The following is a 23,100-nucleotide window of genomic DNA, read 5'->3' as shown; positions in this document are numbered from 1 at the left end:
CATAGGTTCGAATCTCATTAATTCTTATTAGAGAAAATACACATGCAACCACAACACAACACTTTACAGCACAGGTCATGCTAACGACACTCTCTCTTCCCTTCAGATTTCCTCTAGATGAACATTTCTCATGGATGTCCTTGATTTCACTCAACTATCTGACTGACAGAGTATATATATATATATATATATATATATATATAGATATATTGTTAGTTAACTTGATCATGGAACTAAGTATTGGGTAGTAAAGCTGAGAAGATGTGATTTAAAACTAATAATAATAATGATTTTTTAATTTGGTAATTGGTTTGATTTTTTACTCCAGTTATATTATGAAGTTAATTTTAATTGTGCCAATATAATCTCTGATGACATGAAATCAATTCTTATCTCATTACTATGACTATAGAGAAATTATATATATATATATATAAAGAATTAGCAATTGGGTCATTTTCATACTCTAGTAATATAGAGTGGATTCTCACCCCTTTCACTATAATCTCTAGGTCAGCCAAAAATATATCTAAGGTTGATTTCCATTGGTATCACTATAAACTTTAGTTAATGTTTGGATAAATGGGACACTCAACGAATTTGGAACCAATAACGATTGATTAAAAAGTACCTTAACAATGCAATATTTATCATTGTTTTACACCAACAATAATTATATAATCAAATTTCTTAATAAATGACATGGAATTAAATAATTAAACATAACACATTATTTTCAAATTTTTATTTTGATGGTTATATTCAAATGGTTATTTTGATGGTAAGAAGAGTATCAAATTATATAATTTCTTTTTTTCAATTATATAATTGCTACTACCACCACTGCTACCACTGCTGCCACAATTCAAATTGTTGCCATACACACTGTTACTGTCACTGTCATGGTCATCGCCACATCCAGCTCACTGTCATCTATCTCAATCATCATGCAGTATGTTACTAGCTTGCATCAAGGTCACTTTAGGTCAATGTCAAATGGATCAAGGTCATGTCACATATATTACTTTCTCACTGCCACACTGTCACAACAACATCAATGTCATATCATCAACATCCCCATGCACCATTGTTATATCACAATATTACTATCACCAAGATCTGTAAAGGTTACTGTCCAGTGTCATGTTGATCACTGTCTCACAGTCACTGACTCATTGTCAACTAGGTCACTGTCTTATAAGAATTACTGCTCAACTATTATTCACTGTCATTGTGTATCTTACTGATGTTAATCACATGTATCATAGAGTACTGTCATATGTCGCATCATAGATCACACATCAAGTAACATTACTGCCAAGGAGGGATCATCACTGTCATAATCACTGTCAAGGATACACTGTCATATAAAGATTAAGGACGCTGCCACACATCAAAAGTTCACTGCCATAATAGTCTGCCAGTGTTACTTCCACACAAGAGTGCCTCACTGTTATATATGTCAAGATCACTGTATATCATGTTATCGCCATAAAAACATGCAACAAGTTTCCTGCCATAGTATATCAATCACTATCATGCAACAACTTCGTTTACTATTTGCTCTTACTGTTCAACAAACATCAATATGGTTCCTTTCTGGTCAAGTAAATACAATTAGAACCTCCAACAATTTGATCTCACTAATATATATATGTCAACACATGCAATCAAAAACCCTAATCATTGCCTCTATGCCACTTGCATTTCCTCTATCATCAATGTAAGAATGTCATCACGATTTTACTACTATTATAGAACAAGAAGACTGCCAAATTATGGTCTTACAATCACAAGGATCACTTACTCATGGTCTCTCTCCCTCCTAGTCTCACTGTTGAAGAAAATGTATGCTACTATATACTATATCTCTTTATTGACTGTGACTGTGGATATTAATACACTATCTCTATGTTGGAAGTTGCAATAAGTTCTGAAGCCCATAGACTATATGTTTGAGGAACAATGATCACAAACTTTGATTGTTGTTGAGAGCACTTGATTGACCCGTTTCTGTATGAAGTTCTTGTTAAATTTAGGTGTGTTCTATGCTAGAGCAATTTATTTTAATTTTCCAATATCTTTTCCAGATTAGCAATCACATCAGCATTAAAGTAAACTGCAGATAGAACATAAATATAAATCGGAGAAGACGAGCTAAGACAAGAGGACACAAGATGTGGCGCCAGCTAGGGACAAACCCCACAATGTGGGGAAACCCTTGATCAATTCTTCTTTTGTGTTCTTCAAAGTTCAACAGAGAAATTGAGAGAGAGTACATTTACAATAGAAGTCAACACTTTGACTTTTGATATCTGCAGAGATCAGTTGAAGACATATTGCTTCAACTGATTCTCTAAGGTGACTCCTTTACATATCATAGTGCTGCCTCTCGTTCATTCGCTGCACATTACCGTGTGACACCTTGTTGTACTGTCACACGTGTTGAACCTTGATGACTGAGTTGCTCTCATCTTCATGCTGCTCATCATGCTGCATATTCCATGGTCTTATTCATCATCAAGCTGCCCATGCTCATGATCTCATTCATCATGATGCTGCCCATGTCCATGATCTTCATGATCTCATTCATCATCATGATGCCCATGCTCATGATCTCATTCATCATGATGCTGCCCATTACTAACATGCTGATCATGCAGCTGTTATAACTTCTCGTTGCTTCATCATACAACCATATGCACATCAGCCTTAGCTGCTTGCTATGGCTTGCAGCCTAGCAAAGCAGCTAGGCTATAGTTCGAGAATCTACACAGTCCTTCTTTAGTCATGTTGTCACCTACAACAATCCAAATTCATACATTGTCTAGTGTATCTCCTCAACGCTGTCTTGAGACAATGAGATATGCTTTCTAGAATGGACTGCTCAAAAAACCTGAAGATGACACTGATTTTCTCTTCAAGGTCTTCTTCTTCCTTTTTGTGCTGGGAGCTATCCAATGACTGAGTTATTTAGGCCTAGAACCAGCCCTATTCCAGATCTGCACCTTTATACGTGAGAAGGGTTTAGGACTCTTCTAGCCCTCCTAAACCCTCGATACATGGTTAACCTTCTTCGCATGAGTCTTCCTTTTAACCGAAATCAAGACCAGGAATTTTCTGTGATAATGAGGATAGACAAAGTGATGCTCTAACATAATGCGGATCTGCTTCTTATACACGTGAAATTCCAGAGAGACAAAGTGAGATTTGTCCCTTCTTGATTGCGGATCCCTGCACCCATCTTCATACATAAAACCCGAGTTCTGTTCCTCCCTTTATGCGAGTTATGTCCTTCCAGTATAGCATATACTTGTACAAGATTCACGTGGAAATCTTAGAGAGGAATGTGAAGTTTTGTTTCTTCTATAACTACGAGAATAGGCCTCCTTTGACTGCGTGTTAGGTGTCTCCTTTTGACTGTGTTTTAGGTGTCTCCATTGCATCCATGGTAGACCGAATGATGAGCCTTCTTCTTGCTGCGTATAGGCTTCTCCTCCATAGCTGTGTTTAGATTTAGGGCAAGCGTATCAGACTTTTGGACAGCGTAGATCATCCTTATATGCCTGCATATATGTCTCCATTTACAGCGGATAGGGTTAGGGCATCATCTGCAGCTAGGGCTCCTAGGCCAGCATATTCTTTTGTTCTCTCCTTCTCCAAAAACCCAAGACGTGGAGAGGAGATCACCTCAAGAATACATACCTTAAAATGACTTCAAGTCCTCACCAATTTATACTAAAACGTGGATGATGAAAAGACATGTCTATTGGGCTTCGGAGCCTACTCAAGTTGCTGGTCGGCTTGATAATAATTCCATAATCAAAATAAATTCATATATCCATAAATACTTATCGGAATCGGATGATCTTTAGATCAATCCTACACCTCCCGACGAGAGGGATCCAATAAAAATATCAACTGCCATAAATAAGCTGACCCACATGGAGTTTGGCCCTAGTTTCCAATTTTAACACTCCCTCTCAACTAGGGAGAACTCCATCCGCTGATCCATATGTCCAATTGTACTGTCTCTGCCATCAGTGCCCTGCACTGCTTTGCTCAGCTCTGCTGAGCTCTACTGGCTATGCTCTGCTCTGCTCTGCTCAGCGCTACTAAGCTCTATTGGCTCTACTATGCTCAGCTCAGCTCTGCTGAACCATGAAGAAGAAGAATTGATTGAGAATGTCTCATACCATTCTCCACTGACCTGAAGTCAGTCTCATAGTGCGTACCACTGGTCCTAGACTAGTCTCAATCGACCCAAAGTCAGCGTCATAGTATGTACCACTCTTATTGGTCCCAAACCAGTCCTCCATTGACTCGAAGTCAGTCTCAGAGTATGTGCCACTGATCCCAGACCAGTCTCAGAGTATGTACCACTGATCCAAACCAGTCTCAACCGACCCGAAGTCATCGTCATAGTAGGTATAACTCCTACAACTGGTCCCAGACTAGTCCTCCATTTACCCGAGTCAGTCTCATAGTATGTACCACTGGTCCCAGATCAGTCTCAACCGACCCGAAGTCAGCGTCATAGTAGGTACCACTCTTACTGGTCCCAGACCAGTCCTCCACTGACCCGAAGTCAGTTTCAGAGTATGTACCACTGGTCCCAGACTAGTCTCAACTGACCTGAAGTTAGCGTCATAGTAGGTACAACTCCTACAAGTGGTTCCAGACCAGTATCATTGATCCCAGATCAATGAAGGTCATCCTAACATAGGGAGTACGGTAGATACAGCGATGCGTCCATCGGTACTACTATGGTTTCTATCCTCATTTCCTTGCTCATTGATAAGATGAGAGGTACTTCCCATGAGTCCCAGACTGCATGGGTAGGATGCCTCGACAGGAGAACTAATCAATCCTATCCTCACAGGAGAACTTATCATCCTGCTACACAATCGCCATGGAGAACACATCATCCAGGCCTCACAAGATAACTAATCATCCTGCTACATAATCTTCATGGAGAACACATCATCCAGACCTCACAGGAGAACTAATCCTCCAACTACTTAATCGTCATGGAGAACACATCATCCAGACCTCACAGGAGAACTAATCATCTTGCTACATAGTCGTCATGGAGAACACATCATCTAGACTTCACAGGAGAACTAATTATCCTGCTACATAGTCATCATGGAGAACACATCATCCAGACCTTACAGGAGAACTAATCATCCTGCTACATAGTCGTCATGGAGAACATATCATCTAGACCTCACAGGAGAACTAATCATTCTGCTACATAGTCGTATCCAAACAGCTCACTGAAGAGCTTTCATAACCAGACTGCCTCTCAAGTAGCGATGCTAGCAACAATATACTCTGCCTCTGCGGTGCTCAAAGCCACCGACTTCTGCTTCCTGCTCATCTAGGATATCGAAGCAGATACCAAGGAGAACCAGCACTAAGAAGTGCTCTAGTGATCCTTCACACTGCCTGCCCACTTAGCATTTGAAATATTCCAAGCAGTGTATCTCAATCCATGAGAGATTGTGCTCTGAAGATATCTCAGAAGATTCTAGGCACCAATCCAGTGAAGCTCAACCAAATATGAGCTCACCATGCTAACTGCAACACATATGTCTAGACGGAGGTTCTCTAAGAACATAATCACGAATGAGTTTATGAAAATTAGAGGCATTTCCCAAATCTGGTTCGACATCAGTACCATATAACTTCTTGAAAGTTAAGATCCTCGAGGTAGTCACAGCCTTGCAGTTTATCTTTCCACATTTGGAATCCAACTCCCTCTGTCTCCTACAAATGAGAGGGTCTGCACCTGTCAGACATAGGTGCCGGTATGAGAGGTCTATCATCCACAACCTTCGAGTAATGGTTTGGTTCAATTTCACTCCTAGAGAATGTCAGCTTCATCAGATAGCGGTTGATCCTCTCATACTATGCCCGGGGTGATTTGCTTCAAGCCATTGAGGGCTTTCTACCACCTGCATACATGAGATTCCTAATCATGAATCTCAAACTCCTCGCGTTGTTCCAAACTTGTGGCATGAGGGGAATGGTCCCCTTATAAGATTTTCCTTCGGTACATATCAGACATGTACCTTCATGCTCTTTTTGAATTCAGGCATCCCGGTCACCATCTAACTCACAGACCTTCGGTGCTATGTGTTAATGGACATGGTCCCCAGTGGACTTCCTCCAACTTGACACAAATTGCCTACCCTGAATCCATGAGTAAAAGCATCTTTGAAAATTTCATTTTCAAACACTTACCTTTCCATCGATGAATGCCATCCTGTAACCTTTGACTTCCATTGCTGAAATGGACACCAGGTTCTTCTTGCGATCAGGTACATGAATCGAGTTACCCTTATTCAATTGAGGGATAACATTCCCTACACCCTTGCCGGGATATGTGGCATCGACTCCAAGTATAATTCCACGATTGTTTCCATCTCTACCAAATTAGAGAGTGCAGCCATCTATCCGATGAAGTGCCTTGAGGCACTACAATCAATAAGCCAGATTCTCAAAGAATCTGAAGGAGAGGGCCAATACAAGATAACACTTCTTTATCTTATCAAAAACAACAATTGATTTTTCATACTTGGGGTTCCTTCTTTTCTTTGAAGAGTTGACCATTTCCTTGATGACCTGCATTTCCTATCATTCCTTTGACCCTGGAATGATTTGTTTATCTTCATCAAGAGAAGTGTCTCTGCCATTCAGACACTCCTTCACATAATGGCCGAACTTATTATAACCAAGGCATCTGTCTTTCCTTCCACCCTTAGATCCGAACTTCCCAATGAAGTGATCTTTGGGTAGGCCATCAGAACCTTCTGCTGCGCCATTCTGATAATATTCTCTGCTTCAACTTCACCCAGGGTGAATTTGAAAGGGAATGAGGAACCCATTGATCCTTTTATCTTGTCCCAACTGTCTTTGGTGATTGCTCTTTCACTCTTGCTTGGGCATTGTCTTCACCTCAGCGCCGATACCATGTTAAATTTAGGTATGTTCTATGCTAGAGCAATTTATTTTAATTTTCCAATATCTTTTCCAGATTAGCAATCACATCAGCATTAAAGTAAACTGTAGATAGAACATAAATATAAATCACAGAAGACAAGCCAAGACAAGAGGACACAAGATGTGGCGCCAGCTAGGGACAAACCCCACAATGTGGGGAAACCCTTGATCAATTCTTCTTTTATGTTCTTCAAAGTTCAGGAGAGAAAATGAGAGAGATAGTACATTTACAGTAGAAGTCAACACTTTGACTTTTGATATCTGCAGAGATCAGTTGAAGACATATTTCTTCAACTGATTCTCTAAGGTGGTTCCTTCACCTATCATAGTGCTGCCTCTCGTTCATTTGCTGCACATTACCGTGTGACACCTTGCTGTAGTGTCACATGTGTTGAACCTTGATGACTGAGCTGCTCATCATGCTGCATCTTCCATGGTCTTATTCATCATCAAGATGCCCATGCTCATGATCTCATTCATCATGATGCTTCCCATGGCCATGATCTCATTCATCATCATGTTGCCCATGCTCATGATCTCATTTATCATCATGTTTCCCATGCTCATGATCTCATTCATCATGATGCTGCCCATTACTAACATGCCCATCATGCCGCTGTTATAACTTCTTGCTGCTTCATCATATAGCCATATGCACATCAGCCTTAGCTGCTTGCTATGGCTTGCAGCCTAGCAAAGCAGCTAGGTTGTAGTTCCAGAATCTACACAGTCCTTCTTTAGTCATGTTGTCACCTACAACAATCTGAATTCATACATTGTCTGGTGTATCTCCTCAACGCTGTCTTGATACAATGAGATTTGCTTCCTAGAATGGACTGCTTAGAAAACCTGAAGATGATACTGATTTGCTCTTCAAGGTCTTCTTCTTCCTTGTTGTGCTGGGAGCTATCCAATGACTGAGTTCTTTAGGCCTAGAACAATCCCTATTCCAGATCTGCACCTTTATACATGAGAAGGGTTTAGGACTCTTCTAGCCCTCCTAAACCCTCGATACAATGGTTAACTTTCTTCGCATGAGTCTGCCTTTTAACCGAACTCAAGACTAGGCATTTTTTGTGATAATGAGGATAGACAAAGTGATGCCCTAGCATAATGCGGATCTACTTCTTATACACGTGAAATTCCAGAGAGACAAAATTGAGATTTGTCCCTTCTTGATTGCGGATCCCTGCACCCATCTTCATACATAGAACCCAAGTTCTATTCCTCCCTTTATGTGAGTTTTTTCCTTCCAGTATAGCGTATTCTTGTACAAGATTCACGTGGAAATCTCAGAGAGGAATGCGAAGTTCTGTTTCTTCTATAACTGCGAGAATAGGTCTCCTTTGATTGCGTGTTAGGTGTCTCCTTTTGACTGTGTTTTAGGTGTCTCCATTGCATCCATGGTAGACCGAATGATGAGCCTTCTTCTTGCGGCATATAGGCTTCTACTCCATAGCTGTGTTTAGATTTAAGGCAAGCGTATCAGCCTTTTGGAAAAGTAGATCATCCTTATATGCTTGCGTATATGTCTCCATTTACAGCAGATAGGGTTAGGGCATCATCTATAGCTAGGGCTCCTTCTAGCCGAACGTATTCTTTTGTTCTCTCCTTCTCCAAAAACCCAAGACGTGGAGAGGAGATCACCTCAAGAATACATAGCTTAAAATGACTTCATGTCCTCACCAATTTATACCAAAACGTGGATGATGAATGGACACGTCTATTGGGCTTCTGAGCCTACTCAAGTTGCTGGTTGGCTTGATAATAATTCCATAATCAAAATAAATTCATATCTCCGTAGATACTTATCGAAATCAGATGATCTTTAGATCAATCCTACACCTCTTGACGAGAGGGATCCAATAAAAATATCAGCTGCCATAAATAAGTTGACCCACATGGAGTTTTGCCCTAGTTGCCAATTTTAATAGTTCTTGAGCACATCAACAATTCACATCACTTCAATGTCACTGTAGTGAGTTTAGTTTCTTAAAATAAGGTCGGCTTGATTTGGAGTTATAGGCACAAGTGAACACACTAGGCTGAATACTTCAGTGTACTGATCACGAACGATTGATACCAAAAATAGTGATTGCAACCAAGAGTTATGTCAAGAAGCACTTAAATGATGATTTGCAAGAGATATCCGTCAGGCATAAGGATCAGTGAGAATGGAGCTTGGATCTAGGTGAGGAGCATTCAAACAACACTACTATAATTTCTTCATAATAGGATGAATGCTTCAGAGGTACAAAATTCATCCACTACAAGAATGATACGTCTTGGACTGCTTTAGTTTTTTGCTTCAAAGATCCACCGTTTACCAACCATAATAGTGCAATAAAAGCAACATGATGACCGCAGGTGCCGTGGGATATCTAAACAATTTTGAACCTCTTCCTCTATTTGTGTTAAGTCTATAATGACAAACTAACCCTAACCAGTGCTAAAGCTTTCCCAAAGAGCCGAAACTAGATCAAGTATTCCTTGGGCCGCATAAATATTCTTTAGAATGAGCATAGGTCTCTTAAGAATTTTGTACTAGGTTTACAAATTTTAGATATACAGGCACCCTGAACTACGCCTCCAAAAGAACCAGATTAGGTTGAGTGCTATTCTTACACCAAAATAGAACCGTAGGTGCATTGGAAATCCTAACAGGTCAGAGCCTCAAAATTGTCAAGAAAATAGTTCGATCTGTCATAGAATTTCATCAGAGTGATGCCCTAAGGAGGGCTGAAAACTATAGAAGCTACTTCAGATCAGGGTTTGTTGATAATTAAACATGTTCCAGAATAACTCACATCCTTGTCTTTGCGTCCAAGTTTCTTTAAGCTTCAGATTGAATGGAATCAATTGCTTGGTCCGCTAATTATTTAGGCCTCTTATTCATGGTAGAGACAAGCCTTAAGCAAGGTCTCTGTTCTATGTTAAAAAAAGGGTCAAATAGACATAGTTATTTTTTCAGATTTGTCCTTGAATGATGCTAGTCTGAAAAGGTCTCATGTAATAAGGCCGTTGTAGATGGGAATGCACTTGCTAAAAATAAACAAGACGAAACCCTTGTCCCAAGATACCAAAGAACCAAAACCCTACTCCTAGCTTCCTCAGGACGGTGCTGGCTCCAAGAGGCTGCAGCTAGCCAAAGGAAGGTATAGGATTTGAACTTGAGCCACAAGATGTGTCTATGAGCCTGCAAAATCGAAACCCAAGTCAAGATTTAAATGAAAAATCGAGAAATAATTAGAAAATTAATTCCAAAATCTTTAAAATCAAAACCCTTGCCAAAAAATCAAATTCTGAAGTGAAAGGACCTTAAACCCTAGTGGCTCCCTCAAAATATTTTCGTTGAAGAGATGAAGCCACAAAATGGTGAATCGAACCCTTCGAGAGGCCTAGAAGAGTCCTAAATCCTTGCAGCCTTGAAGAAAGAAGCCAAAAGGTTAGACAACCGTCCAAAAGACAAGTCGTTGAGCTAGAAACCCTAGTCGTCTAGTCTAGGTGAGGGCTAGAGCCTTCTAAAAATCGATTTTTCCTTGATCTTTGAGATAGATCTACGTGCAAACAAAATCAAGAGAAAAACCCTCGTGCCTTCCTTTAGATCTGCAAGAAAATCAAGCTAAAACCCCAATGAATATATACAAAATAGAAAATATATACAAGGGTTGGAGAAGATATTTACAAAAATTCGTCTACAAAATTTACAATGGCTAGTTCAAGGAATGAGGGTTCCTTGATTAGCATATAAAAACTCTTATTAGCATATCTATTTAGTTAATGCACAAATAAATATAGATTGATGAGATAATATTAAATTGATGACCAATAGCCAATATCTCTGCAAAACAATTGTCAGATAAGTCTTTGAAATTTAACAAAATGGGCTCTTAAACTTTCTTGTAGTGGTAGTTGGCTAGTCCAACCAAAGACTCCCCCTCATGCCTAAGATCTGAATACTATAATGCTCTCTACACACTTAAGATCAAGTTGTTAAATCAATAGAGGTTAGATAACACAATAAATCCCAAGATCTAGAGAAACTTGCTAGATCAATTGAATTAGAATGATTCTCTAAACCCAATAACTAATGCAAGATACTTGTGCAAATAGTTAGTCCAACACTGACTAATGAATTAACAACTTTTAATTCAGTAGAGCATTAAGAACATGATTCCGAAAAACATTACCACAAGAAGCAAAACAGGGAAACCACCATGAATAAACACTGAGACTTCATTATTCTTTACGAAAAAAAGGTATTACAGACCAATAGAGCGTGACTCAGAGGTCAATAATGATTTTCTGATTCATACTGTGAGGAGCAATAACTTCCTTATATAGAAAAATGAGAGCCCGAGGCCCCTCCAAGTGGAAAAACAACTAGTTTGCTTGATCTGTGGCTTGATCCTCTTCAAAAAATTTCAAACCCTTGATTACTACTTCACAAATCTCTAGAAAAAATTGACTTCCTTGATTGGTGTGCTGGATGGACCAATCTTTTTTGATGTCTGGGTGGTTTTGGACCACTAGGAAATCTTCAATTTATTTTTTTTTTTCGAAACCATCTCATTGAAAATAACCTCTAGGATAAAAATTTCGATTTTCCCTTGGGAAATTATTTTTTCGGCCAAACGATTTTTTTGGGAAAGGTCCTCAATAATTTTTATAATTTTTCCACTTGGAGAGAATTTAATTTTCTCTCATCTTAATAGTTTTTTTAACAAATTTCTAGCTAATTATTTTGCCATTTTTTGCTGGAAAATAAAATAAATGACTCCAGAGGACTTTTACACATGTTTTCCACACTCAAAAGTGTGTTTAGATAGAAAGTTTAGGAGTTGAAGTGTAAAATCAAGTACTCATACCCCCTATAACTTCTATAGACAACACTTTTTTACATCAAATATTACATAGACATATTATCAGAAGGGGAAATTTTACAATTAAAAATAAACTACTAGACACAACCATATTCTGTGTCACTTGATAGATGATCTGGTACGATAATTTACATAGACTTGATAACACTAGGACTCACCTAAGACCTTACCGTTGTGCCCCACTCTAGCTTTGCGGCATGTGTGGGAGAAAAACTCTACTAATTATTTGCAGTTAAAAAACACAAATAATTAATGGAAAAAAAACTCCCTAGAGGGAAACTCTTTGTTAAGAATCAAAGGCTTACCTATATGTTTTACATGGCTTCATAGACATACTAGAATCATTTTTACAGTAATGTCCCATAGGGCTACAAAATTTGGGATTACAATGAAAAGATGGAAGTTGCACGATGATGATGACTTTTATAAATTTCTGACTATTCTACCCTTTACTCTCAATCTCGAGGGAGATGACACGTGTGGTTAACACACAACACTCAATATTTTGTCTGAATAGGGGAGTAAAAGTGTTGTAGCTTTTGCTGTCATAGGCATATGGGACTCTGTCTTGCCTTCCAATAAATATGCTTCAAGTGCTTTGATAAAACCCTCTATCATTACTCTTGATATATTCCCTGCTCTCTCCAGCTCTATGTCCATAATTAGAACATGCATAACGATAACCATGAAATGTGCCTGCATCGCTACGTGTATAGGGTGATAATCTTTTAAAGGTGTCTCATCCTTGAGAATATCCAAGGCTTTGTTGCTCTCCAATTTTGACCTCTCTTCTATGATTTGACGTCTTGAATGCATCATCTTGACTTCTTGAGGCATTGGTCCACCGACTTTTAGTGTTGGTTGATTTGTCCAAAACTTTGACTTTGGGATTCTCTTCATTTTTGGCATGAGGTTTCCTTTTATGAAGCTTCTTTTCTTTTTTGACATGTGGCTTCTCTTTATCTTTGGCATGAGGCTTTTCTTCATTCGTCTTCTCTCTATTTGCGTCATGTGACTTCTCTTCATCTTTGGAATCTTCATCCTTGCAACATGAGGACTCACCAACATATCCAAGATTTGTCTTGATAAGTGGTGATCTTTGGCAATTGAGAATGTCATCCAAGACCTATGAGCTCCTCAATTTTTGATTTAGCTTGTCCACTTTTCCTCTCAAGGTGAAGATTTCCTATTCATGTTTCATGCAATCCTTTTCCCTCTGCTTCATTTGATTTCTTAAGACTTTTTTAGTCCTTTTGACCTCTTCAAGTTCTCTCTTCAAGGTAGTGATTTGCTTGCCATGTTCTTTATCGTGATTATTCCACTTATTTGATTTTTTCTTCTCCTTGAGCTAGTTTGTCGAAGTTCTTTCCCTATTGTTTGCCTCTTGCACCATGCTTTTGAGGTGATCCAATTCCTTCTTTGCTTCATCAAGTTCACAATCTTTTTCTAGAATTTGTTGTTTCTTTATTTGATCTTATAGCTGGGTGATTTCAACTACGGAGCATCTTCGATTATTGTAATGCTTCATATTCTCCTTTTCCAGTTGTTCATGTTCTGCATGAAGCTTATTATACAAAAATCTGTTAAAATCCCTCTCCTGTTCCACTTTTTGAAGTTTGTCTATGAGCGAATTAACATCTTCTTTGGGATCAACAACCAACTTATCTTCAACTGCAGTCGCCACCAATCAACCCTGAATGTTACGAATCTGCCTTCAAGTGGTTAAGCTTCAAAGAAGGACCGACTTCGATACCAATTGTTGGAAACACTGAGAGGGGGGTGAATTAGTATGTTAGGTCCCAATATTATTCATGTAGCCCCCATATTATTATTGTTGTGCCCCATAGAAACCCACTATTGTTATTGTTGTACCCTTACATTATTATTGTTATGTATGTTCTAATTATATTGTGACCCCTTAGACTCCTTATATACCAAGGAGATCTTGTCATTTGAATCATCCAAGAATTGTTCATTTATGTGATGTAAAGGAGGTTGCCGCCTTGAAGAGGCTATTTCTCAAGTCGTTGATTTATCTTTTCTTCTATTTTGTGAGCTTCGAATAGATCATCTTGATATTTTTTCTATAACTTTTTGTCTTCAAGGCTCCGAAAGCTAAAATTCTGACCCCATGGAATCGAAATCTTGGTGAACTTCGTGTAAAAATTTCAGATCTTGGTTCGCTATATTTTTTGAGATATGGTCCGAAGAGGTTAGGGTTTTTGGAGGGTCTAGAGTTCAATCTTAAACATGTGACCTTGGTAAAATCGTCATAAATTTCGCTCTGAGCATTAGATTTGAATTTCATAAAAAGTGACTGAAAGTGCATAGACTGTAGTTTTTCGTGTATCATTTTCAGGGCCGAAGGTGAAAACAAAGACACATGGCACTTTATACAAGTTTGCTCTACTGAAGCAATCTATAGTCAGGTCATCGTGGGATATTGGACATAAATTTTTCATGATGAATTGATCTTGGTCAGATTTGTGGCATTGGAAAGAAGATTTAGAGGGCTACCACAGGTTGAAATTTTAGACCTTGGAGGTTTCGAAATCACACAGATAAAATAATTTCAATATCGAAACCCTGAAAAAGTAAAAAAAGCTTGTGTATTTTTTAAAAATTTGCATAACTTTTGGTTTGGAAAATCAATTTGAAGTGATTCAAAGGGCATAGTGAAGCATAGGTATCGTTGTTTGATTCTGAAATGCCTAAAGAAAATGGACACACCTAGTAAGCAACCAGAAAGCTCTGTTATGACGCATGTAGAAGAGGAAGAAATACAACATGATATATCAAAATTATACGACCAAGTACAACAAATTTCGCTCTCGCAAAAAGTAGCAAAAATGAAATGGAAGCTAAGATGGATGGTTTGAAGAATGGTTTAAAATCAAACATGGAAGGTTTGAAGGATGGATTAAACATAGACATGGAAGGTTTGAAGGATGGATTAAAAGCAGGCATGAAATCTAAGATGGATGGTTTGAAAGCAGGCATGGAATGTTTGAAGGAAAGTTTGACAAAGTTGCTACAAGAAATGCTTGCTAATGGCGAAAAGTATTCCACGAAACTCATGACGAGAACAAAAGGAATGCTAATCATGATTTTAGAGATTGTGATTTTGGATTGAAGAGCTACCACATTTCAAAAATCGATATGAGGAATTTTGATGGCAAGGATCTGGTAACATGGATACTATAAATGGAGCAATATTTTGATCCACATGATTTGCAACACACACAAAAGGTATGCATTGCTTTTTATATTTAGAACCCAGTCAATTTGTATGGTATCGATGGCTTTGTTCTCGTAAACCACTTGTCACTTGATTTATTTTTACGGAAGAAATGATATCGCATTATGAGGATACAAAGAGCAACACCTTTTTTAGCCAATTGATAAATCTCAACAAAAGGATTCAATGGCGGAGCACATTGAGGACTTCCAAAAGTTGAATATTATGGTAATTGATATTCGGGAGGAGCACAGGATTGATGTCTTCATAGGGACTTTGAAGGATAACATCCAACATGATGTTCGCCTTTGGGAGCCAGATTCATTGGAGAAGGAATTCAGGGTGACAAGAAAAGTTGAAAGCAAAATTATGGCAACAAGGAAGTCTACCACTCACAACTATAAAGATGGAAGTGTTGTTGCTCCTAGCCTTTCACAACCTACAAGGTTGACACCACAACAATTAGAGAAAAAAAAGCGAAAGGGCTTTGTTACAGTTGTGATAGCAATACATTAAAGGTCATAAGTGCGTTGAGAAGAAATTATTTTACATAGATTGTGAATATGAGGAAGAAAATAAATAAGAAACATCAAAAGAAGAGGATATAAACTAAGAACCAACCCCAGAGAAAAAATAAATGAATCCTACCATATCTTGTAATGCATTGGCAAGAATTACCACTCAAATTCTCAAGATAGAAAGATATATCAAGAAGAAAAAGGTAATAGTTCTGATTGATTCGGGTAGTACCCATAATTTTATTCATTGTAAGATAACCAAGGAATTGGATTGCTTTCTATATCCAACACCAAAGAGGGTCAAGTGATGGTTGCAAATGGAGGAATTATAAATTGCTCTAGAAAGTGCCATAATATCAAGCTAACCATGTGGAGATATGTATTGAATAGTCCAATGCTTTCCATTCCAGTGGGTGGTGCCGATGTTGTACTAGGAGTCCAATGGTTACAATCTTTCGGGACGACAACTTTTAATTTTTAATAACTCTTATTGAATTTTTTTTGGGAAGGAAACAAAATTGAATTAAGGGCTATGTTGCATGGGTTCCCGAACTCGGGGGCGGGGTTCTCGAAATCGTCCCAGGTTCTCGTCCCCAAGTACTGGATTCGGGCTCGGGTGCTTCTGAGAAGAACCCGTAAGAACCGAGTTCTTCATTAAAAAAAATTGGGTTCTTTTGTCTTGACGGGTACGAAGAACCCTGATGATGGGTACTTGGAACCCCAAAATCAGGTTCTTTTGGGTTTTTTGGGGTTCATTTTAGTTTTTATATTTTATTTTTTAATTAATTTAATGGGTTTCCCCTAATATTCTAGGTAGCTAGTTCTTCATCTTGCAAGAGGAATTAGAGTACTTATGCCTTTATCCATTTAGTAAAGAGAAATATGTTAGGCTCAAAGAAGGCAGAGAACTTAGTGTACGTTCATAGCACACTTCGTCTCATATCTCAAAAAGACCCTCGGTACAAGGGTCCTTTCAAGAGATGGGACCAATACACAAACGATGCTATGTGTGTGGATGAGGAGATACAACCAGATGGCCTTATTGAGCTACCTCCAGTTGCTATGGATGAGCAAGAGCCTCAAGATGAGAGTGATCCCTACCTGGAGAGCATGCTAACTAAAGATCTGAGTGATGTTGATGACATCACTTGAGGAAGCCATTGTTCACTATTAGATACTTTTATTTTAGTATTTTAAAATTTCCCAGTTCTTGTTTGGAGATGCCTTAAGACAAATTTTGAATGTAGTATGGCGATGGACATATATCATGATTCTTATTAATATGTAAACTCCAATTTGCACTTGATATCTAACTAGAAATTTTGAAATTTCATTGTGAATGTTGAATGTTCAATGATGTGCATGTTTAAATATTTAAAGTTTAAATCATAAATATTTTAGTTTTCTTGTTTAAAGTTGAAAAATATACAAATTCATATATATTATAATTTATGAAATATAATATATATATATATATATATATATATATATATACCCCCGACAAACCCACGCACCCTGTTTCGAAAAATGACGTACCCGTCCCCGTCCCTGTACCCGCACCCGTACCTATCCCCAAACCCACGTTTCCTCGCAACATAGATTAAGGGTTATCACAGGGAAACCAGGGATGATAATCACTCTAATGGACGATCGAAATCATCTATTTCTCCATATCTTCAAAAAGTCTTGGACAATCATTCCAAGGTATTTGAGACTCCGAAAGGATTTCGACCTATTCGTGATTATGATCATGCTATTCACTTGATGCTAGCAAGTGTTCCTCCAAACATCAGACCTTACAGATATCCCTATGCCCAAAAGAGTGAAATTGAGCGTATGTTTGCAGAAATGCTAGAGGCCGGTATAATTCAACCTAGTCAAAGTTCTTTCTCTACTCCAGGAGTATTTGTGCAGAAAAAGGATGGATCATGGCGTACGTGGCCAAATTATAGGGAGCTCAACAAGATCAGTATTAAAGATAAATTTCCCATTCCTGCCATTGATGAATTGTTGGATGAATCACGTGGAGCAATTTACTTCACAAGGCTAGATTTTCGTTCAGGATATCATCTAATTAGAATGAAGACTGAAGGCATTCTGAAAACAACATTCAGAACTCATGAAGGTTATTATGAATTTTTGGTCATGCCTTTTGGCCATGTTACCCATCATTATGTGGGTGATATCCCTAGGAGTTTTTTTTTTCCAAGATGGTCCTAAGCCGATAGCCAACAACCCCTTGTAGCCACCAGCTAGCTCATTGTGACATTTCTCCGTCACTTGAGCCAACCATGTGGTCCCTCGCCCATCTGCCATGATCATATGTTTGAAGGTGGGCAGTAGAATTTCTTTCGATATTTGCCGTAGAAACACTATGAATAACTTATTTATGAATTAATAAGTAGAAGAAATAATATCATTCACTACAGTGGATTTCTATTTAGAATTTTTCACATTTTTGAAATGTTAATTTTTATGGCTAGGTTGTTCTTTGTAATAGATAATTGCATTTTTCAAACTTTTCATCATTTACATATTACATTCACTCCATAACATCATAACATCATTAGCAATTATGTAGAGAGAACAATAATGTCAAAAAAGCAGTAAAAATAAAGAACATTAGAAGAAAATCATGCACAATAGAGAGACCAAGATTTAAGTTATAGACCAGGGCAAAACCCTACCAAGGGAAAAACCCAGCTAGATTATTATTCTATTAGATATTCATCAATTGTTCAGCTGAGATACAAAGTACAATAAGAATGAGATACATCAATCACATCGGGCCTTCAAGAGCCAACCCAAGTCAATTCACAACTACGATTGTGAACTGAACGATCTGATCTTTGATAATCAAACAAGTCGATGAGAGCTACTATCATATCACTGTCTTAAGTAGCATCATCCATGTCACTGCAATAAGTGTCATCAATATCAGGACATCATCATTGCCACTGTCACTGTCAGTCATTAACAACGTCACTATTACTGCCACTGTCATTCATCAAATTCACTGTTATGCAACGAGGTCACTAACATAGCCAAGGTTACTATTCTATATCATGTATCGTAAACATGGTCACGGTCATCATATAAAAGCAAGGCCACTAACACAATGTATCAGAAGAGTTACAGTCCACATGTCACTAATCAGAGCACATTAGATCATTGACATGCTGTCCTAACAATACTGCTATATTTCTCTGTCAAATTCAGTCACAATACAATATAACTGCTAGCATATACATATGATACTGTCGTCATCATTGTCAACATGAAAACACATATCATAACCATACAACATATTGCCTTATATTATGAAGACGCTTTTCATGTATCTCGGTCAGATAACTTAGTCATGTTATCACTGTTGTATAGGTCGCAGTTTCACTCTATATAGTTGACTCTGTCTGTCTGTCTGTGTGTCTCTCTCTCTCTCTCTCTCTCTCTCTCTATATATATATATATATATATATATATATATATCATTATCTCGTGTTATACCTATCACTGTCTCACTGAATATATAGATCATTTTTTCATGTTGTATTTGTTACTGTCTCACTGTGTATTTAGATCACTGTCCATACATCATATTACGAGCCACAAGAGCTACAAGATGCAAGCCATATCATAGATGGAAGCCATAACAAAAATTTTACGTACCATAACATAAGGTATGTTACTATGTGAGCCATAAATATATTGGAACCATAACATGAAATATGCAAACATGAACATAGATGTGAGCCATAACAACAGTACATGCTAATCACTGTAATACGAGCCACTGTGATAGCGAGTTGTTGTGCCCCTGTAATATGCGAGCCTTAGCTAGACTATATGAACCATAAAGAAACTAATGCAAGTACAGTTGAACATCCAAGTCACTGAGCGAGCCACAGTTGAATTGCAAGACTTAGAAAGACAAAATGCCGATCATAGAGTGTAATGCGGACCATAGTGATGTGAACCTCAGAATATTAATGCAAGCTACAACACATTGATATGAACCACAGAGTACACATAATTGAGCCAGTAGAACAAATGTGAACAACTACAGAAATGCGAGCAAATGGAACATACGAACCGCGGAGAAATGTACGTGATGCTTGTGCCAAATGAGGCTTAGCGATGGGGAATTTATAGTTGATTGATCATATGAAGGGATACGTCCCTTGTGTGAGCCAACTTTGATAATTTGGATGGAAACCTCAAATTCAGTTTCTTCATTATTAAACATATTTTTCCAAAATAATTTCTTTCCCAAATTGTTATTAAATTAATAATAATAATTTTCTTTTATCCAATTGAATTTTCCTTTTGACCAATATAAATCCTCTATAGGCTTTCCTTTGGGTCTTTAGGTTGTTCTTGGGGCAGTAGCGTTTCTCATGGGAAATTCATCCCATAGCTATCCCAATTTTCAGCATGAAAGAGTCTTTTTCCTGCAGGAAAAGATTGTAACTTTATTTCATAGGAGTAAAATTACATGAGACAGATGCTAAACAATTGATAATAAAACTTGTCTCTGACCATTTATATGACACAATGTTAATTTTAGTTAACAATGGTTTGTTATATGCTTAGCACAATTACTTCAATGTTCCTTTAGCAGCCCGATGACAATTTCCAATAGCAATTACTTTAACCATTAATCACATTGGTAGTAAAAGTAGATAGAACATGAAACATCATGCAGAAGACAAGCCAAGACAAGAGGACACCAGATTTGGCCGATGCCAGGGAAAAACCCCAATGTGGGTAAAACCCTTTGATCAATTCTTCTTATTATTATATCAAAATGTTCAGCAGAGAGAGAGTACACAAGTCAAATTGACTTGCTAAATTCAAATTCAAAACAACCCTGTCAAAATCTGCAGTCAAATAAGTTCTAACCAGAAAGTCAAATATGGTCAACGCATTTGTTAAACCTGCCTCCTTGAACTTGGTCAACCACAGTCAAACTCTGCCTTCCCTGTTGGTCAAAATCATCCCAAACAGTCTAGTCAAACTCAGTCAAAGGAGAGAGAAAAACTACTGTAATTTTCTGCAGTCATAATTGCAGTCAACCCTGAAGTCAGCACTGTTCAAACTACCCAGATTCCCTCGATTGTTGTGCCCAGAAATGCGGCCTAAAAAGACGGAAATGATCCTCCAAAAATCACAGTCAAATCTGGTCAATGAACTCCTGGTCAACACTGGTCAAACTTGGTCGTCTTCCTGAAATTTTCGGCCCTGCAACTCTGCCCAGAAATTCGTCTTTCTTGTGCCACACGTGTGAGAGAGAGAGAATGCCCAATGTTGTACGAACCAATGAGAGGAGAGAGAATGCATGAGTGATGATGATGCCAAATGAGGTGAAAGGTCAATTGCATTTATCCAAGTCGTTTAGGGTGAAGAGTCATGTCCATTGGGCTTCATGAGCCGACATGATGATGTGGCCGACCTGAACAATTTGCACGTGTGGGCATAAATTCAAAATCACACTTCTGCTTGTCCAAATGAGATGATCTTTATATCAATTTTGGCCCTCTCGAAAAGAGGAATTTAATGCAATCATCATCTCCATCAAATGAGCTGTTCCAAGGTGGAACTTGGCCATAGTTGCCAATTTTAACACAAAGTATTCTGGGACTGGTATAAAAAACAAGATGTACAATGATCAAAATCCGTCTCAGGCCTTTTCCATACTAAAATGTGTCCTGTGGGAGGTACCATCAAAAAGTCTTACAGGCTATCCTGCATTGCATATTCAAAACTTCAAAGTGAGATTCCATTCCTCTTGAACGACAACAGTATAGAAGGTTCATAGAAAAGAGTCCCCATAAACAGTAAAACAAAAAGATAATCTAACAACAGACTATGAAAATATAGCAAGGTGTAGACAACCTATGGTTTGAATAGAAAGAGGCATGTGGATATTCCGAACAGTGGCCATCCTTACCCTCCAGGATATTCCATTCTCCCTGAGCTGGAAGGATACCTTACTTTGATAATATCTTTCTGCATTGTTCCTTTCTCTGAAGATGTGATCGTAGGAAATTGATGCGAATATATTCTAGTGTTTTGAAAGTGCTATGATCTTAGATTGATAAAGCAAAAATAGGCCTTTAGTTGATCTTGATTTCATAAAGCCCAAGTGTTGCTGAAGCCTCTCACATACATGTAATGATCTTAGACTAGCTTCCCATGGCTTGTAGCTGCCAGCAATAGAAAGTGCTTCGGTGTTTACTATATTGTTTAAAGAAATTTGTTATCTAGTACTTGTAAATTGGTGCTTGTAACTTCATTGCACCCTTTTTTTGTTGTTTTGGCAGTTTCTAGTAACATTCACTTAAACTAGTTTTAAATTATTTTACTTGTAATGACTAATTAGATTCAAAATTTCAGAGGTTCATAATCAGCAATATCTGATTGTTTGTCATGTTGTGGTGAGCAGAATTTTAAGGACTACTTTTGGCTGGCCACAGATTACTCGCATGGTGCTTTCAACCTCTTCTTTTGAAGAAGGATATGTCAAATCTTTTATTGGAAGCTGTAAAAAGGCCATTGTTACATGTGAAGAATGAATTGCAGCATAGATATGCTTGGAATTCAATGGTTATCAGCTTGGCCGCTGCTCCAGAGGTCTTTTCTGAAGCTAGGAGACTTTTACACAAGTGGTTCCTACAAACGTACGTGTTCTATTATTTTTGCTATTTATTTGTTCCTTGCTTTTGGTATTTTTGTTCTTTTTTCAGCATTATGCAGTTATGAAGTGCACTCCATTAAGGTTCTAGTACATGCAGACTAACTGCAGAAAGACAGAATACAATATGAACTTTAAAAAATTAAACCACAGTGCCCTGTTTGGATCATTGTAACTAAGTGCTAAAACTTCAAGTTTTCCAGGTAAGGATAGCCCTATTTACCATGGTATATCTATATTAGGTCTATTCTTCCACTATTTCAGCATTATGCAGCTGTGAATTCCACTTCAATAAGGCTTTAGTACATGGCAGATTAATTGCAGAAGGCAGAGTAATATATGAACCATTAAAATTAAACCACAGTACCTTGGTTGGATCATTGTAGCCAACTGCCAAAAATTCATGTTTCCTAGGCAAGGGTGGCAGTACGTTCCATTCTATCTCTCTATAGGACTCAATATTCCATTGGTTCAGCATTAGGCAGCCATGAAGTACATTCCAATAATGCTTTAGTACATGCAGACTAAGAGAAGGCAGAATAATTTATGAACCATAAAATTGTGTCCTGGTAGGATCATTGTAGCTAAGTGCTTTAACTTCAAGCTCCCCAGGCATGGACGACTTTCTGTTCCATGCTATCTTTGTACAGGGTCATTCTTCCATTATGTTGTTTTGGTCTTATTTCTAGAATATATCCATAGGCATTTGTTTTATTGTCATTGTACCACCATTTTAGGCATGCATGTGTAGGATACGTC

The 23,100-nt window shown here is 38.0% G+C and overlaps 2 protein-coding genes across 2 annotated transcripts in view; one reads left to right on the top strand and one right to left on the bottom strand.

Moving 5' to 3' along the window:
* The window catches only part of LOC149148370 (uncharacterized), a 243,033-nt gene that overhangs the window by 163,119 nt on the left and 56,814 nt on the right, over positions 1–23,100 (top strand). The window contains exon 2 of the mRNA XM_089441303.1: positions 22,093–22,327. Coding sequence (XP_089297429.1) covers positions 22,219–22,327 — 109 coding nt within the window. The 5' untranslated portion in view covers positions 22,093–22,218. The remainder of the gene's footprint in view (positions 1–22,092; positions 22,328–23,100) is intronic.
* LOC149148369 (uncharacterized) overlaps positions 20,660–23,100 on the bottom strand; it is an 87,652-nt gene continuing 85,211 nt past the window's right edge. Inside the window, exon 3 of the mRNA XM_089441304.1 lies at positions 20,660–21,392. The gene's annotated coding sequence lies outside the window, so the exon portion shown is untranslated. The remainder of the gene's footprint in view (positions 21,393–23,100) is intronic.

The sequence above is a fragment of the Pinus tabuliformis genome, chromosome 9, assembly GCF_031772625.1.
Source record: "Pinus tabuliformis cultivar Carrire ecotype Pingquan chromosome 9, CPIR1, whole genome shotgun sequence".
NCBI lineage: Eukaryota > Viridiplantae > Streptophyta > Pinopsida > Pinales > Pinaceae > Pinus > Pinus tabuliformis.
This window is presented reverse-complemented; position numbering and strand designations above follow the sequence as displayed.